This window comes from Asterias rubens, chromosome 16, assembly GCF_902459465.1.
Source record: "Asterias rubens chromosome 16, eAstRub1.3, whole genome shotgun sequence".
Classification (NCBI taxonomy): domain Eukaryota; kingdom Metazoa; phylum Echinodermata; class Asteroidea; order Forcipulatida; family Asteriidae; genus Asterias; species Asterias rubens.
In genome coordinates, this window is record NC_047077.1 from 3,078,425 (window position 1) to 3,098,535 (window position 20,111).

General features: G+C 38.2%; 1 protein-coding gene across 1 annotated transcript in view; it reads right to left on the minus strand.

The window, feature by feature from the left end:
• The window catches only part of LOC117300734 (oxidation resistance protein 1-like), a 90,459-nt gene extending 70,348 nt beyond the window's left edge, over nucleotides 1-20,111 (minus strand). The window contains exons 1-2 of the mRNA XM_033784516.1: nucleotides 20,012-20,111; nucleotides 10,190-10,332 (exon numbers count right to left, since the gene is read on the minus strand). Of these exons, the coding sequence (XP_033640407.1) occupies nucleotides 10,190-10,332; nucleotides 20,012-20,013 (145 nt within the window). The 5' untranslated portion in view covers nucleotides 20,014-20,111. The remainder of the gene's footprint in view (nucleotides 1-10,189; nucleotides 10,333-20,011) is intronic.

Below are 20,111 nucleotides of genomic sequence, written 5' to 3' on the forward strand. Positions count from 1 at the left end.
CTATTGGTACTATTGTCAAAGACCAGTCTTCTCACTTGGTGTATCTCAACATTTGCATAAAATAACAAACCTGTGAAAGTTTGAGCTCAATTGGTCGTCGAAGTTGCGAGATAATAATGAAAGAAAAAAACACCTTGTCACATGAAGTTGTACACCTTGAAATGCTACAGACCTCAAATTCTAAATCCGAGTTCTCAAAATCAAATTCACGAAAAATAACATCTTTCCCGAAAACTACATCACTTCAGAGGGAGCCGTTTCTCACAATGTTTTATCTATCAACCATGAAAGTAAGGTTTTATGCTAATAATTATTTTGAGTAATTACCAATAGTGTCCATTGCCTTTAAAGTTTATATCAACATAACGCCAAGTTCTACAGTCACAGAACTGTGGACTGGTATTTACTCATTTACCCTCAAAGATGAAAATACCAGACCTGTCCTTAATACAAGATTAATGAGGGCAGCCATTGTACATGCGTACACATCATTTGCTCTATCCTATCCAAGGCTTTATTAATGGTTTGACAAGTACGTCCGTAGGTCGACCGTGACCTACACACATGTATATGCAGGGATATTAAAACTCAATCAGTGTGACTTGTCTGTAATGCAGCCATGCATAACGATACAAACCTTATTATTAGTGTCCTTGCAATTTACACTCTTCATGCTCTTAGCCCATCAAATCAAACTATAATGTCAATGTTAAAGGTACATGTACACTGTACAACTACTGTATACTATCTTAGGTTCGGAACTGCTAAGAGTCTACTGTCTGAACCAGAGTGAAAGCTAGGCTGTCCGGGATGATAAACTTTGATGAGACTGGTGAGATACATTTGAACATGAGCCGGCCTGATACTTCATGGAGGCAACGAAGGCAAATGCCTCCATAAGGCGAGGCAACGAGGCAGTAGAAATTTACAATTTCCTCATAGGGTGCCCTTGGTGAACTTGCCCTTATAAAAACGATTAACGATTATAAGCATACAGGACTGCATGGGTATGCAGGGCGGTATTGTGGATGCATTTGTATACTATGGTAAGGATTTTGAAAACAACTCGTTGATGGAGTCTGTTTGATTTTTAAGTAAGCAGCGAGTTTCTACATTGTAACTCAACTTGTTTATTTGTCAATCACTTGACAGGGCTTGAATTTGTAGGGAAAAACACAAGACCAAAGGGCTTAAGCCCACTTGTTTCAGGAGGCCTACCATCAATGACTTGTTATTTCTTCTGTGCCTCAGCGCCTTTGAGCAAACTTTTGATTTAGGCGCTATACAAATTACGTTTGATTGATTGATTGATTGATTATGGCTTAAAACATTACTGGCCCAGAATTGTTCTAACAAGACTAGTAAACCATGCATACTGTTTTATTTGATTGAGCACTAAGACACATGGATTTTCCCTGGAATAATTCTCTGGGGTTTTCCTCCCACATCCAACACTGAAATTTCTTCATTGTCTTCTCTCTTCTCATTTGGCTCTAATAAGAGTGTTGAGAATTGTATCCAAATCCCAAACTTCTGAATGGGCAAAACAGTGTCATGGCCAAGCGGTTAAGAGCACCGGATTCAAGCTCTGGTGTTTGATCAGCAGAGTGTGGGTTCGAATCCCGGTTGTGACACTTGCTACATTAAATCGGGGGGGGGGGGGGGTAGTGTTTTCTGCTCTACCGGCCAGGCTTCGGACTGATGATAACCAAGCTTACATCCGTATGGACTGTAAAAGGGGTAACCCTGTTTTAGCCCTAGGAGTCGGTGGCATAGGCCTCTGGTCAAAAACAATTGTACCCCACACCTTGGAAGTGTCTGGGACTTGCATTAATAAAAAATTAAATAAAAAAAAGTATGAAAATTACAATGTACTCTATTAACATGTAAACTGTCTCAATCAACTAATGTACTGTAGTGTGGATTAGTACACAAGATCAGTACTGGCTCCATTAAGGCCTACAGCCATACGGATTATCTAATGTCATTGTCATCCTCCGTATGGCCCAAGTGGATGTAATAGACACTGGTTTAATACATGCTAAGCACAATGTCCTCACGTATGCACTTTGATAGAAGCAGCTGACGTACTCTTCTTAATGGTCACACTTTACATGTACATGGTCAAGTGCAATTTGTATTATACATGTACGCTATACAAAATAAGCACAGTTTAAAGGTTATGTAGTGTGGCATATTGTATGGTACCTGCAAGGTATTCATAATTGTGGATACGTTTTTTGAAGAGCATGTAGGAGACCAATTCCTTTACATGGCACCATGTTTTGGTTTACAAGGTGCTGTGGCGAAATATGGTCCCAATCAAACCAGGAACACCAGGGTGAACCACCTGGACTCGAACCCACACTCTGCTGAACAGAAACACCAGAGCTTGAGTCCGGTTTTCTTAAAACGCTTGGTATTTCTTTATTGTGTCAATATGGGCCCCTACTCTCTGATCTTCTGCATAAATATGTTCCTGTTTGCTCTCTTCCAATACCTACTGAACTTCTGTTTCTATCCAAATATATGACCAAAAAGCCTTCAACTTCCTTGCATGGAATTACTTAACACGCTATATTCGCTAAGCTGACTGTTTTTCAATGTACTTTTTCAAAGACTCACTTGTTTCAGTCTCCACTTTTGTAACAAACTGCTTAAATGTATATTTCGTTGCTTTATGTTGTGTGTTGCGCACGAAGCTCCTTTATTATGCGCTACTATTCAGGGGTACCACTACATTGCAACAAATAAGTCTGAAACTCTGATCTAAATTCCATGAGGTACATTGACGTAATTAGCCTTTTTGAGGTATGGCGGACGCTATAGGAGTGCACTGTTTGGTTTGGGTGCCCACCTTATCTCAAAATGGCTTATGGCATTGCCACCTTTTGGTAACCCCTGGAGTTACATTTAGAGCTTTAGGAACAGTATCCTCAGTGCAAAGAGCAGGATTTCTTTATGTGTGAAGTAATAACAGCTAGACACAACAATGTCTGAATTCAGAATAAAAGTCTTTAAATTTCTCATCCCTGTGTTATTATCATAGAATGAAGCTTTTGTTTCTTCAAATCAGCATGATCTACATGTCGATATAGGAACACATTTTGAAGTTGATTATTTGTGCAAAAAGTAAGCTTTATACCACCATATGGTACATCAAGTATAAATACAGAATTTTGTTTTCTACAGTTTCAGTATGGACCTTCTGGAACATCACATTGCAATCTTTCAGCCACAATTGATATCTACAATCAGAGCAACCTCCAATCAACAATCCAAAGTTCATCCTTGTCTATCGTCAACGACCACTTTCAATAATTCGATCGCAGTCAGTTTGACGTTAGGAATGTACTGTCTTCCTTCCTGCCACATTGCGAGACACACTCGCACGGATTCCATTACGTATACTGAAAATTGGGTAGAGTTCCCCTATATCTTACTACACACATTACTGAATGAATAATACGTGATACAAATTCAATCTTTCTATTGATTGAAAGGTAGACTTTGTGCATTTAAGTACTTCTACAGGCATTGATTGCTGTTCTTGGAGGGGCACAGCAATTCGTTAAGCAAAATGAAAGTGGCCTTGCCCTTTTAAAGATGAAATTCCAGACCTAGTTCTACATACATGACAGCACACTACATGTAGGTGCACACTACATGTAGTGTACACATACAGTAGTGCACAGTGCACATGTGACCTGTGACATCACATGTTTACAAAAGAGCCACAGAGTCTGGACTTCCTGCAGGCCGATTTGTACACAGCTCAATGGAAGAAAACAAAATCTTCTGGAAATTGCACTGTGGAATTCTTATCAAATTTTGATATGATGATCAAAGGGGGCACATCTCAAAACTTGCCCAGCTCTCTTGGATTTATGTGGAAATTATGACACAAAATGACACTTTTCCCATACCACCAGTGCAGTATCTTGCCTGCCAGAATACCCAACGAATGCACAAGGTCACACTTATTGCAAACAAAGTTCACACGGTCTATAGAAAACAAAAGGGGAAAGCCCACATTGTCGTTCTCCTGATATATTGTTCATGTATTGTACATTGTATCGTATTTTTAAAAGCAGTGATGCATAATATATAGCCACTATGGGTGGTGCCGGGCGGGCCTGCCCAGAGCTAAGAAGTTTCGCCAAGCCCTCTGAGCAAAATACACTGTGCCACCCTGCACAGATTTCTCCCAGTACAGATTTCCCCCATCATCAATGATGGCCCTCATATCTAAACATGAATAGTATGGTTGATCTACTTGCGCTTGGTGGATTGATCGCCCACCACTAAAATTGGTCTAGCTGCAAAACTCTCCGACCTTTCAAAAATTGTGCCTACAAAATCAAGATCATTAATAATGCATTCTAGATATTATGTATACATGTACAGACAAAATTCCCATTCATATAAAACCCTTGAAGCACATCCGTGTCTGTTGTACAATGTATGTATGTCATGTGTTCCTTACCCAGTCCCAAGGATTCATCGTCAACCTTGGCCGTGCTCCAGAGAGTTCAAAGCTGTTATGATAATTAATACAGCCACTTGCCGACAATCACATGCATCCAAGTGCAGATGCATTTAAAGCTGTTCACCAGCGTATTGCTTTGATCATGTATGTGATGCGATCAAGCTACAATGTACTGTACAATATGAGTTTGTTGGAAATATCATTATGCAGAAACAAGCAAGAACAATCCAACGGGTGATATTTTCAAAAGAAAAATTGCTTTTGAAATACAAACGCCAAAATATGTTTATCTTGGAAACTATCTTCCTGATAAATACATGATGTACATCAAAAGTGGGTTAGTACAAAGAAAATGTGCCTTTTATGTTCAATATATTTAACATCTCGACTTTATAATCTCTCATACATGTACCTTGGTGTTTCTACTTTCACAACTCTTGAAATGTTCCAAAGAATTTGTATCAACATGGGGGTATAAAAGCATTAAAGCAAAGATAAGCTCTTTCTAAATGTATCAAAAAATAGAAGATTACCTGGGTTGACAAACGACTCTTTTTGCTTGTAATGATTGCATTACATTTATATGAGACTCATCAGTCAAAGAAATAATTCACACTCACTTGTACATTATAGGAAAACAAAGCAATATTGAAGAAACATCTTTCAGTTTTTTTTTTACCCTTTAAGATTTAAAGGAGAAAAGTTAGAGAGTGCATAGAGAAAGCTTTAGTGCATGCAAAAGACTGGTTAGAGTAACAATGTAAGGTCTTGTTTCTCAAAGTTGTGAAACACAGAAATTCACTTTCAAAATGTACATTAATACGTGTATAGTTAAAGGAACACTTTGCCTTGGATCGGTCGAGTTGGTCTTTGAAAAGCGTTCTGAACCGTTTGTTGTAAAATGTATATGGTTAGAATGATACTATAAAAGTAGAATACAATGATCTACACAAATATGCCGCAAAATTGCGTGGTTTTCTTTTTACCCTGTCGACTAACACGATCGGCCATTTTGACTCCCATAAATGGCCGACCGTGATAGTTCGCGAAGTAAAAGGAAAAGCGTGCAATTTCGAGTGATACTTGTGTGGATCATTATATTCTACTTTTAAAATATCTTTCTAACCATACGGTCAACAAATAGACCAACTCATCCCATTCAAGGCAACGTGTTCCTTTAAGTAGAATTGTACTGGTGGGGCAAAAACACTGTTAAAAATGATAAAACTAAAAGCAGATGTTATGAAAGTGCGTAGGAGTGTTAGTGAAGAGTATTATTCCCTGAGAACCAGTTCCTTTCAGAACTGCAGACTTCTTCCAAGATTCAAGCAAACACAGGAAAGGAAGTGTGTTAAGCTATCATTTCCACACCCAATCACAAGTTCCCACCACACAAAGCTGTTTTAAACCCAACCTACATGTATTCATTGTAAATAATAATGCAAAATTTTGCAACTCCTACGGGTAACAGGATCGTTGGGCAAATTAGTCCAACACCATATGGCAACTTGACACTGTGGACCCTCTTGATCGTAATTGTCCACAGAATCAAATGATCAGTTATGTGAAGTTCCAAGAGCAGGCAAATGGCAGGGCTAGAATTTAACAGTTGACCGCAGACCATGCCAGAGGCCAGTAGTTTCAGTGGCTTAAGCAGCTGGGCTAAAGGCCAGTATTTCTAATGGCTCGAGACCTGTAGTTTTAAAAGCCAGAGAGCCGTAATTTAGTGGCCTGAGGCCAGTAGTTTTAATGGCCTGAGAACAGTAGTTTTAGTGGCCTGAGACCAGTAGTTTTAATGGCCTGAGAACAGTAGTTTTAGTGGCCTGAGGCCAGTAGTTTTAATGGCCCGAGAACAGTAGTTTTAGTGAGCTCATGACCACACAAGTGTTTTCAGAATTCACTCTGTGTAGTAGCTTGGTCAAAAATATAATGATAGTCAAAATGTTGACTTTGATTTGAGTCTGACATAAAACCCTTCAATTCTATTGAGTAAAGAAGTATTGAATGCCCATTTAAACAAATGAGATTTGAATCTTAGTTCTCGTTCGAATAAAAACATTTAAGTGCATGTTAAACTGCATTCAGGAATTTGTTGATTTGCTTTTTTGATTTTGGTCTTGGAAAAAAACAATTCTGGTACAGTAAATTTTTTGAGCAACAAGCCCTGTGGTCTTTTTTTCAATGCAAGCCCTGCACAGAGTCAAACAGTGAACAGAGTTTTCATTAGAGTTAGGGTTAAAAAGTAAAAAGAAACAGACATAATGTTATAGAGGTGTTCAAGTCTGCAGAATTTTGAGCATGCAACCTGCAGTCTCACATTTCTAAGGTCTTGCGTGCAAATATTCATGCAAAGGGTTAATTTAGCCTAGAATCATGCCACCATTGTTACATGCCAACAATAGCCTGCATACAGTTTCGATACTTAAGGGGAAAACATTCTCAGCCTTTTGGTCAAAATAACCATGGAAACAGACTTGGTTCTTTGTCAAGAATAATTAGATGCACCAAATGTGTAAAAGACACTCTTAAAAAACACAATGTGTAGGAGGGCCACTTGTTGTTTGTTATTTGGATTACGGATTTCTCTGCTGCAAAAAAATTGGCATCTGAGCAGGGGAATTTTCTTGTATAATGGCCAGGGTTGTGGAGTTTTCAGCTCACAAAACTGGGCAGAAAAAAAAAAAAGTACCTTAAATACTGTTTGCAGACCAATGTCGTACATGTAGTCAGGCAATACAATACGCCACAACAGGAGTTTAGATTGGAAAGGTTTTTTGCACAGTGCATGAAGGGATAAGTTCTCATAAGTTCTCATACATGCAGTCATGCCAAGTATACATCGTCCATAAAACGAAAAGGCAGTTTCCAAATTGGCGACTACAGCTACAATACATATCTTTGACTATTATACTTTGATGATGCGGCTATCTTGTCATAGCCGTAGCCACCAATGGTTGACTTTGGAATTAGGTGGCAGCAGACTATCGACTAAAAGAACCTTTTCGCAAATACCCATTGTGCAAGCGCTAACTATTGAATGAGGTGCGTGCTGGTCTAGCTAGGTATCAAACTTGAGTGGTAGCTATAACCAGGCCAACAACACGCATCGAGTATTTGCAATAAGGTCTATTTCCATTGTTCACATAGTTTTAAGCATTACATGTGCGCATTACTGAGAACAATGAATCTACCTGGTAAGTCTGCTGCCACCTCCTATCAACAAAAGACTCCCATTGAGACACAACATTGCGAGACCATGGAGCAATCCATAGCAAGACTAACAAGTAATGCCATTGGACAAAAATTAAATGAAAATACAATTTGTGAAAAATTTTCTTATCATTGGGGCTTACTGCTTGTCAACTGCCTCTTTAAAAAAAAACTTTCCACTGCAAACTCTTGGTGGCGCTTTATATTGTGGCTCCCCTAAATTGAAGCAACCACCAGCCCCAAAAAAGCAAACAAATACAGGCATCCAACCCTATCTCAACACTGTGCTCAATGTAACATTTTATCTTTAAACTGACTTACATTCATCACCAGTGGTTGTCCAAATGCAGTCAGTATGACATTTCTTATTAAAATGACGGCCATTGAGTTTGGTATTAAACATAAAACATAAATGTTACCAACGTCTGTTGTATCTGTAGAAACGGCTACTTGTCAACAAGTATGATTTGTTTTAGACCAGTTGTCTCTTCAGTGTAAGAACTGAAGACCAACTTTCGGCTACGACAAACTGTCTAAAGTCAGTAGCCAACTAAAGTTCATCTTTTGTGGCCACATTCTATGTGGCTACCAGTCAGTGTCTTGTCTTCAGGTGGCTGGTGGCCATTTAATACTAACAGTACATACAGGACCACCAGCCCGAGGCCAGTGATTTCAGTGTCTGGCCAGTTAACTCAAGACAGTCCAGTGGTCTTTTTTCAATTCAACATCTTTGTCTAAAAATATTGATGTTCAAATCTTCAGATTGAGTCTCACAAATATCTTTCAATTCTGCTGAGTATCTCCCATACTACAGCATTGAGATAAATGTAAAACTTCTCTCAGTGTATGTTTGAGTATAACACTAACAGTTTAGATGATAAAACTGTGCTCTCCTTTTGATTCTAGTCTCTTCTTATTTTGATTCTGGTCCAGTAAAGATTCTGAACTGCAAGTCCTGTGGTCTTGTGGATTTTTCCAGTCAAACTGACTTGTCTATCAATGTGGCGAGTTATCTTTTGTGACCACAATGGCCACTGGCTCGTTGTGATATATATCTATCTGTTTTAGTCTTGTTTATTATTTTTGCCATCTGTGAGTTGCAAACATCTGCTTACTCGTGGACATTTAATATTGCAAACTGGGGTGTAACAAGTCTATTGTCTATTGTGGCCACCTGTCTGCTACTAGACAGAAATCAATCTTCACCACCTGGACCATCCCCACTGCCCTACAGTTTCAGATAAGTTGGATTTTTAAACTCTGCATGGTGGAAGTATAATCAGGTGAGGGTTTGTAGTAGCACTATGTGTAAATCTCTTTTGAGTAGTGTTGGTTCCAAGAAGAACCGGTGGTTGACAAATCAACTTTTCGATCAGTAGGCCTATGCTCTGATCGTCGCCAGGAGGATCATTTAGGAGCATTCTCCTGAAGATGATCACAGGAGACCCTCTCTTAATATTGATGAATGACGTCACAATAATAATAATAATAATAACAAATTCTTATAACGCATTTCACAATAAACCGTATCAATGCGCTTTACATTAGTCCCCTGGTCATTGGGCCAATAAACATCCCTTTAATCTTTCTCAGCTCCCATTAGGGAGTATACAGCCCCGAGCTGCCGTGGCGCTCCGAAAGCTTTTCATTCACAATATCAACCTCTACCCTCGCAGGTACCCATTTATACCCCTGGGAGAAGAGAAGCAATTATAGTAAAGTATCTTGCTCAAGGACACAAGTGTCACGACCGGGATTCGAACCCACACTCAGGTGACTTAGCACCAGAGCTTGAATTCGTCACCACCACCAGTACCAGCCACTCAATCCTAGTTGCAGTGGCTGCACCGATGGCCTCATTTTTGGTTAGAACATTGTAGAATGTTGACATCATGCATGAATATTGAGAGGCGTATACTGATCGTAAAGTTGAGATGTCAACCACAGCTTCTGCTTAGAACACTACTCAAAAGAGACAGGCCTACACATGGTGCTACCGTGAACCTTGCCTAGTTTCTAGATGAAAACAACTGATGTGGGAGAATTTGCAGAGAAACTCTATGCACGGCCGTCATAAGATAAGAAATGTCAAACTAACCACACCGATATTAGTAATTAGCTTAGAAAGGTTTCGGGTCTTTTTTGTAACACAAAACACAATGACCACAGATTTGTTGTAAACTTACACCGTTTAAAGATAATGATAGTAACAATTTTCCCTTAATATATTACTTGCTGAGTTGCTGTAGTTTTTGAGAAATGAGTAAAACAATATCACGAAAATGAGACGAAAATTTTCGTGACTTGTTTTACTCATTTCTCAAAAACTATAGCACCTCAGCAAATTATATTTAGAGGGAAGCTTTCCACCTTCAACATTTTCAAACTGTGTAAGTTTAATGTAACTCTGTGTGTTTTGTGTCCTACAAAAAGTACCCAGACCCTTTAAGACAAGAAACAAGCCCCCATGCGTTGTTAGTGCTCACTCACCTACGGCATCACTATCCGAACGGATCTTGATGTTACGAATTGTTATGGGTTCAGAGCGACCCGTCCCATCCCCATAGTAAGGGTAGTTATCCCGCAGTGGGACATTTTCAGTTGGAGAGATCTCAAATAACTCACCTTCCATCCTGCAGAGAGGAGAAACAAGAAAGTGTCAGTTATTTTTCAGTCTTCAAGGAACACGTTGCCATAAAATGGCCGATCGTGACGTAAAAGGAAAACCATGCAATTTCGAGTGATACTTGTGTGGATCATATTATTCTACTTTAAATATCTTTCTAACCATATGCATTTCATAACAAACGGTTTCAAACGCTTGTCAAAAACCAACTCGACCGATCCAAGGCAGCGTGTTCCTTTAAATAGGCCTACCTGGGACAGTTTATCCATTCTGATTGGCTGAGAGGAACCATGTTTAAACATGTAATATTAATATGGTAAACAGTGTTTTAAAATCAAGCCTGATGAACCCGTGTCCAAAGAGGGCACTTTCACTAAGATTAACGCAGCTAAGCGTAAAATTTCACAGCCCAAAATAAGGTCGCACAATTTGTCTCAGGTACAATTACATGTATTAAAGGCCATGCCATAGAGGGAAGTTTTGTCAGGCATTTTGGAGGCAGCCAACTGCACTGCATGCATATAAGGAACACTTCAGCAGCACAAGAGACAGTATTCTAGCTGTACATGTAACTATCCCCAACAAATCTTGAGAAAACTGAAATGTGAATAGATTCTGGTCGTGGGGATTGCCTGGAACTGGTTGCCTGTAAATTGCCTCGTGTGATGGCCTTTAAAGAGTAAAATTGAGGTACACAATACACTGGGCATCTAGGCACCATGTGCTCATGTGCTGGTATGTATACACACATTATGAAATTAATCCAATAACAGACAGCTTGACATTATTCCAGGACTTCAATAATACACAGCCTGGCATGCCAAGTGAATTATGTAGCATAGTGTGAAACAAGGCACTGGCTATGACATAAACTATCGTACATAATAAACACAGCTTAAAAGTCAATTGAGCAACAAAATATTATGCATGTATCCTGCCAACACTGAAACCTCATAAATCGGAACACCAGATGAAGTCGTGCGAGGAAAGTGTGGTGACCTAAATCGTCAATACAAAAGCATAACAAATGATGTGTACTTACACGTACGTGTGTTTTCTAATGTACACTTATCACAGAATATAAGAAAACCTCTACTGTCACTAGCAAATGGCACCCTCTTTTGCCAGAACAAGTTTCTAACCTCATGTTAAAACGGTGTAAATTGCCATTTTATTTCATAACCTCCAGTGCAAACTATGTCAACATCCAAAACATTCGTTGAATGATTCTGAGAAAAATGGGTCGGTAAAGTGTAGCATGTAAAAAAAAGAAATTTCAGCTGAGTTTGGTTGTCACAAGAATAAAGGACAATGTGTTTACATGTGGAAAATGCTGCATGGGTTTTCAGTATTTTCCTCTGGCTCAGAGCAGATTAAGATTTGTTATTTGATGTACAGTGTATTATACAGTTGATCACACAAAACACACAAAATTCTGCTTAAAGCATGTATGTTGTCAGCTCTACCAATCCTGTGTGCAGTTTGTATAATCCCTTTAAAGCAAAAAGAGTATCCCTGTCACTACAGTCCCTACTGACATGACTGAGGCCCTCCGCAGGAAGATGATGATGTACTCTGTACACGTGTTGGCCCTTTAAGATTGTTTACATCCTAGCGAGCATGACGTCAATGTACGCGCATTGACCGACGCTCGTGTTTGCCTTCCGGTGGCAGGCTGCTATAATCAGATCAAGGGGCAATATTAGCCCAGCGTCGTCTCCATACACTACCCGCCTCCTCTACTATTCATTTAGAATCAGTTAATTGCGCTCTCCGTTTCTTTACACTTGGTGCTACTGGCTGGTAAATCACTCATGATCAAATCTGATATTGGTTCTGTAAATTTGTAAATGTACGCATTTTGAACAATACATAGTGACATTCTGTATTCATCTATGTTGATAACGCGTGTAGCTGCCCATGTCATATATTTTAGTTCTTTTTTTAATCCTTTCCGCTGTGCTGAAATTGCTTACATTAAAACAGCGGCAATTCCATGGTTCAATCAACAAATTTAATAAAATTTAAGAAGATAGAAATATCAAAGTAATTGAGTCCTGTGGGGGATATTACATTGTACTTGTAAACAAGCCACTTAAAGATTCCAGTAGATACGAACGTACACGGTTATTAGCATGTTGTGAGCATGTACGACAAAGCAAATTTCCATCTCCATTGGGGACAATAACAATTTCAATTAATTGTCTTGAATTGATTTAATTTTAGGACTAATGTCACCGTGAAACCCCCAACAATTAAAATCTTGCATTTGATTACAATTTCAGCATTTTTGTTTCTTTGTTGAGTAGATATTCACGTGTATATAGCAAACAAAATATTAATGATTTTTAATTTACCAATAATTAGGACACGGTTATTAGCATGTTGTGAGCATGTAGGCCAAAGCAAATTTCCATTTCCATTAGGGACAATAACAATTTAAATTAATTGTCTTGAATTGATTTAATTTTAGGACTAATGTCACCGTGAAAACCCGAACAATTAAAATCTTGCATTTGATTACAATTTCAGCATTTTTGTTTCTTTGTTGAGTAGATATTCACGTGTATATAGCAAAAAAATATTAATGATTTTTAATTTACCAATAATTAGGACAGAAATATGGACATGCACTAAATTTACAGAGTGCTCTGTAGTCAAACTTGCTTCTTAGATTAGTTTTAATAAGCGAACTATTAGAGAAAAAATAGCAACCTGCCCGCAATACATAATGTATACTCTGTAAAATGTTAAGTGTAAACAAGTTCTGTATTTTGTTCATAATGTGAAACTGAATTTGTACAAGTGCATCAGAGTATGAATGGGGCAACTCAGAAGAGACAATGTTAAAAATCTTTTTTTCCTTTTTTTCTTTTACCCACCCACCAACCCAAAATTTTGATTTAAAAATATTGACTGGCTGCCTAATATAATCTATACACACTGGAGAACAAAGTAATGCCTCAAACATGTCAAATGAACCAGATAATCAAGATCAAAGGTCACCAACATCTGTAGTTTTCAATGTTTTTCCGAGCTCATTTTCAGGCATGCACTATTCACAAAAAAAAATTAATTACAAATTTTCAATGATTTTTAATAATACTTTTCATTTTGAATGGTAAAACTGAGATTTGAAAAAAAGAAAACCAGCTGATCCGAAGAAAAGTTGTGGGGGGGGATTACTGCAAAATTTCTTCCCCCATGACGTTGCACATGAAACATCCCTGATGTGACTCATGTATCATAACTAGGTTAATGGTTAACATGCAGCTGGCCTTCCATAAATGAACAGATAGAAACGTTATAATGTAATGTATTGAGGTCTTCCATAAAAGCAGATGAAAAATCAGGGTTAGTCATAAAAAGACAGCTAATTGGACTGTCACAACAACAAAACGATTAATTTGGCAAGTAAGCTGTAAATTATGAGAATTGCTTGGCTGTAAAGTCACTCGATGGCGGCCCGATTCTCTAAAATGACCCTGCAGCTGCAAGGAGTCCTTTGAGGCCCCAGCCGAAATTTCCTAGAAACCTGTCGCAAAGCTGTATCGCAAGCTTATTGTGTACAAGTTACGATCTGCTTGCAGCTTGTGGGTACAATGTACCTTCTTGGCTAGGACACAAAGAATGTACAATACAGAACTAGATCAACACCAAGAGACCTTTATCACGTTGTGGCCATCTTGATTTTAAACCATTCCAACTCATTGTAACCAAACTGAGGCTGGATGAAATAATAGTCTGGTGCCATGTTTACACAATGAATGTAAAGCATTCATTACTGTTTATGGAACTGTTATTGGAAACAGTGAACATGACCAAGATGGTGACAGCATCTAGTGTGATCCCTTTTACAGGATCAAGATAACTTCATTCACATTTTGTGGTAATTTCATATCATAGACAGCTGTACATATCCGGGTGTACAATTTACACTGCAATTTACAATACAGCAAAGGGAAGAAGCTTGCACACACAGCGACATGACTAAAAATAGATTTCTAGTGATGTCATCACTCTTACAGCCAAAATCTTATCACAAGACCATGATGACTATTGTCAATATCAATGAACAGTCACAAAGCATTTCTGCAAATATAATAGAATATTCACAAAATATGTGTCAGAGGTCAATCTGATGTTTGTGTATGAAAAAAGAACCAAACAAGAGTACATAAAGTAAACAGCATGTTCCTACCAAATGTAACTATCTGTTGCCGACATGTCCTATGCTAAAGTAGTAGTCCAGTCTATTTTCTATACCATCCGCCCTGGTAATAGTTAAAAAGCAGGACAGTTCTTTTCATAACTGAGAAGTCTACGATTATCTAATCTGCGGCAGTAGAATAAAGAAAGACAGTTCTCTAAGAACAAACTCTACCTGGCAAGTAGATACACACATGGTGTTACCGCAAACCAAATATACGTATGACCTACAGTAGATGTCAAAAATACATACATGTAGTACATGTAGCATGGTACATTAATCTTTGAGAGGGCAATTAGGCCTTTTTAATTTTGCAAAGGGCACTACCATTGCAAAATCTGAAACTTCTAAAGGGGCACCAAGGCAAACAGAAGGGGCAACGGAGGCCATGGCCTGCCTTGCCTGTATGTAACTCCAGTCCAGACCTGATACATTAGCCAAGATGTTTGAAAGCTTTTGTATGGTCATGAAAAATGTGCACAGAATGTAGGCCTACATGTACATGGTAGAAGGTTTGCACAGGTTTGTCGCCAATATGTTTTTTTTCCATGGACTCTCGTGATTCGCACAAACACTTACCAATATTGTGGCATGCCTGCTCCCAAGGCCTCAGAATCAGAAATAATTGCGTACCACAGAGAAGCATCAACCACAACTTCACACATCACAAGAACCGTTCACAACAATACAGCGGAATTATCCCAGGGAGCCATCCAACCACAACCAATAACAAAGTAAAAATGTATGAGTTGAATTCCTAAATATTTCGCTTTGAGTGTTCATATTCTAAACTTTGATCTTCTTCTGGTTTATATGGGGATAGACATCAAACAACAAGCAGGAAAATAGTGGAGTTTATCAGTGCCAGTTGACCTGAGAGTCCTTCACCATGAGTACAGAGACCAAGTTTATCATGTTTAATGATGGACAGGCAAATAAAAACATTTTCTTTGTAAATTTATAACAAACTTGAACACTGATTAAACAAGTACAAGATATACATGGGGGTACATGTATTTGTACGCAGGCCTTAACTGTGTTACAGGAACTACAATGCTAGGTTGTGTTATGACAAGTTTCAGTTGATAAAACATTGTTTTACCCTGAAGTTACACATTTTAAACAAAAAAGGTTGAGAGATAGAAGACTTTACAATGCATAAATTTAACAAGTTAGTTGATCATGGCAAACTTGCATCTAAATAAATGTACATAAGCTGGGCCACAGGGCATTGTAAATGTGTGCAAACATTTTAAGCGCCGGTATACATTTCTAGTGCTACGTACACACTGTACCAAAATGTTGGTATTAGATGCGTTGGTCTGGAGGTTGCTTTGTCAAGTTAGTTTTCACCATTTTGTGTCTGGCATTGGCCCGAGGGGATACTAATAAAAATTGTACATGCGTTTTTGTTGAATGCTAAAATTACTTCTTTGTGCTGTGTGAATACATATTTCATGCATACTCGATGCATACATTACCTGGTGTGTTTACACATTTATACATGTAAGTAATACAAAGTTAAAACAAAAATTGAACATGAGATGTATCCAATTTTTGGTTTCAATTCTAGTGTCACATTGTCGTAGCTTAAATGTGTCTGTGTAGTGTATTTAAAGATTTTGACAATATTGTAGCCTACCCCTTCAAACAAGGCCAAACAAAACTAATCTTACATTTATGGCAACAGTCTGGAAAAAAATCTAGAACAGTAGATCAAAGTAGTTTGGTTTTTTTCCTTATAAATTTTTAAGTTCACAACTTCCCATTTTTGCATCCCTGTGGAGACCTGTGGAAATGCATATGGTATGAAAGATGTTTTAAAAGTAGAATACAATGATCCACACAAGTTTGCTTCGAAATTGCGTGGTTTTCTTTTTATCAATATAAACCACAAGGGAAACTGACTGGGTAAATTTGTATGGCTTCTGACTGGCACCCCGAACAAAGATATTGACAAAATAGGGACACCACCAACATAGGGCTAGATAGCTCAGTTGGTAGAGCGCCGGCACGTTAATCCGGAGGTCGTTGGTTCGAATCCCACTCTAGTCAATTCTTCGTTCAACCCCAAAAATCGTTTTCCTTTTACTGTGCGAACTAACATGGTCGGCCATTTATGGGAGTAAAAAATTTGGCTCCCATAAATGGCTGATCGTGTTAGTCGACGAGGTAAAAGGAAAACCGTGCAATTTCGAGGCATGTTTGTGTGGATCATTGTCTTCTACTTTTACAACATCTTTCTACCCATATGCATTTTATAAAAAACTGTTTCAGACGCTTTTCAAAGACCAACTCGACCGATCCGAGGCAACGTGTTCCCTAAACATCCTCCCACAAACTTTGTACACATACTACATTTTGCACATTAAGTTTCAGAACAAATAATAATAGTTTTAACAAATAAGAGGTGTTCCGGGCTGTTGGCCCGAACACCTTATTAGTGTACATTGTAATTTAGAGGGAAACACACGTATGGTTTATAACAAAACCAAAGAACCTCTGAGACAGTAAAACAACAGACTATTATTGACACAGATCAAATTATGTACACTACATGTACCACAGAGACAATGTTGATCCTGGTGCAGTTAGTCATGATGTCCTGCTATTTAATTAGTGTAACCAACCAAGGTTTTAAGGGCAGTGGACACTAATTGGTAATTACTCAAAATAATTATTAGCATAAAACCTCCCTTGGTAACGAGTAATGGGGAGAGGTTGATAGTATAAAACATTGTGAGAAACGGCTCCCTCTGCAGTGATAGAGTTTTTGAGAAAGAAGTAATTTTCCACGAATTTGATTTCGAGAGTTCAAGTTTTAGAATTTGAGGTCTCGAAAGCAAGCATCTGAAACTTGGTGTGACAAGGGTGTTTTTTATGTCATTCACACCTCGCAACTTCGACGACCAATTGAGCTCAAATTTTCACAGGTTTGTTATTTTATGCATATGTTTAGATACACCAAGTGAGAAGACTGGTCTTTGACCATTACCAATAGTGTCCACTGTCTTTAAGGGCAACCTACATGTAGACAGCCCCTTTTGGGTCACTCGGTAAATTCCTTATGCAGGCATGATGTGTTTTCCTCTTGAAAAAAGTTGGAACATGTTACTACACAAGGGCTGACCTACCTACATGTACATAGTATCGTCAGCTCAATGATGTACAAGAAAGTTCTTTGCAATTTCACACGCGCGTCTCATAAGGTAGTTATTAGTGAAAAAATATGTATCAAATTTAAAACATTTCAAATCCAAAAGTAAATGTTTTTCTTGGAAACGGAGTGTTTCATTTGGCAAACAAATATACCACAATTTACAGTTAATCCATACACGTAACCTGTACCAGGAGCTCCAAAATATGCAATAAAGCAATTTAAGAAACCCATAAAACAAACTGGACTTGCGACCTTATAGTCCTGCGCCTACAATACGATTTAGCCTTAGATAATAGACTTTTCATGCTATTTTTATATTAACACAATGTTTATGATTTTTTCCAAGGTAAAAAAAAAAACAGAGGTCAGACTAAAGAAGAAAGAATATCATGCATGGCTTTTGAGGTTGAAAACCAGGAACAAGTCAGCAAAGATGGAGGCGCCATGCTTACATGTATGTAGTTACAGTGGTTATTATATTTTGAAAGCAACTTCAGGTATCTGACAGAAACCACCCTTTACTTTCTAGGCCTATAAACTGCATTCATTTCCTTGATGATTTTAAAAAGTTTACTTTGAATGTCATTGCAGAGAACAAATGTACAGTATACAATCCTAACAATAACAATTCTGACCAGTTGATCTTCAAAATTAAACTTTGACCACTTTGGTTGACTCACAATCGAACTTTGACCAGTTTGGTTGACTCAAAAGATAGCAGATGTACATGGTACACTTGTACAAGTATGGCATTGCATGATGTGTTTATGGGTATGAATGATAATAAATGTACACAGCAAACACAATTTTCGTGCTAAGGTAACTGATAAAGTAATTCAGAGATTCCAATAGTCTGACTGCTTAGACCAAGGAGTCTGTTGCATATACTTATACTACATCTTTGCCAAATTTTATGTTCTGTGACATATGTTTTTTTGTTTTTTTCGGTAACTTTCCGTAAAGCCACCACTTTTTCACTCATTTTTACAAAAAGGGGTATAGGCCTATCAATCAGGTAAATTAGATACTGTATTATTTCATATCGAATGAAAATGTGGTGGCGCCATATGGAAACTTTTCCCTTTTTTTGGGGGGGGGGGGGGGGGGGGGTATTGTACATAACATGTCAGGGCAAATTTTCCTTGAGATATTAAAGTTAAAACTGCACTATGTCACATCTCTTTAAATTAAGATGAGGGCACCAAGGCAGCAACCAATGCATGGAGGGAATCGCTGGCCATAAATAGGGCATAATTTCAGTCCAGAAACGGCAGACTAATAATAATTAATTTTTAATATAAATATTAGCGTCTTAGCGACATAAAAAATCTCATAACGCTGTACAGACAATTGTTACATATTTGTCCTTTTTACATTTTTTACTTATTTGTACTTTTGAATGCAAATCAAACAACACGGTCGCACTTGTGTCACTGGTCGCCATTGCTTATTAATGCGGATATATTATTATAACTACAAGTTTTCCAAAAAGCACAACAATGCTACAGAGTACAGGTGCCATCATTTAGGCAATGCAGCGTGCGGGACTGTTGACTTGACTGTCCCACAAATACAAAATGAAATGTTAAAAAGATACGTGCAGGGATTTTACAACTCCAAGCAAGTCCAAACGAAGTAAACATGTACAGTTTATATTCCTAGCTAGACTAGACCTAGGCGTTAGTTTGTCTGTTCAACAAGTTTAAATCAATTTTGACTTAAATATCGAATGGTCAAACTTTTGCGCCCCAGGAATGAAGTGTAGTTCTCTTGCGATAACGTGACTATACATGAGCAGAGCTAGCTCCCCCACTAACTCAACTGGCTCTTGTTTATACACTGGCCCTACACCCTACTCCGCCAGACATGCAAGAGTTGAAAGTTATGTCTTGTTCTTGTCTTTCTTTTTAAAATTTAAGTTCAGTTTTTCAATGAGTCCATGTTTTATCTGTCATTTTGTCATGTTTGCGTCAACACAAAATAAACACAACAGTCACAGCGTGTCATGTCATGTCATGTCATGTTCCTTCACTTCAGTCACGGGAGTAATTTTCTGTTGACCATCCTCGCTCTTAAAACTAATACATGTTATTAAATTAGCCTAGGTTGGTAAAGAAGCAATAGTTTGTTATGATGTTGTGTTTTGTATGGCATCTCCCTCACTTCACAGGCGGCAGACAAGAAAACATACAATACAATTTCACAAAATACTCTGATGATACAGCGCTCGCGCTCTCGAGGGAAATAACTTAACGTCCACAAGTAGAATTGTCCGACTTAATTAACCACATTTTCAGACCAAAAGAGTCTACTTACATTGTTGACTTTGGCGAACAACGTGTACGCCAAAAACACAACAGAAAGTGCTAAAATTATGCTCCAAGTGTCACCGTCCGGTCGTTCTGTTCCGTGGCCC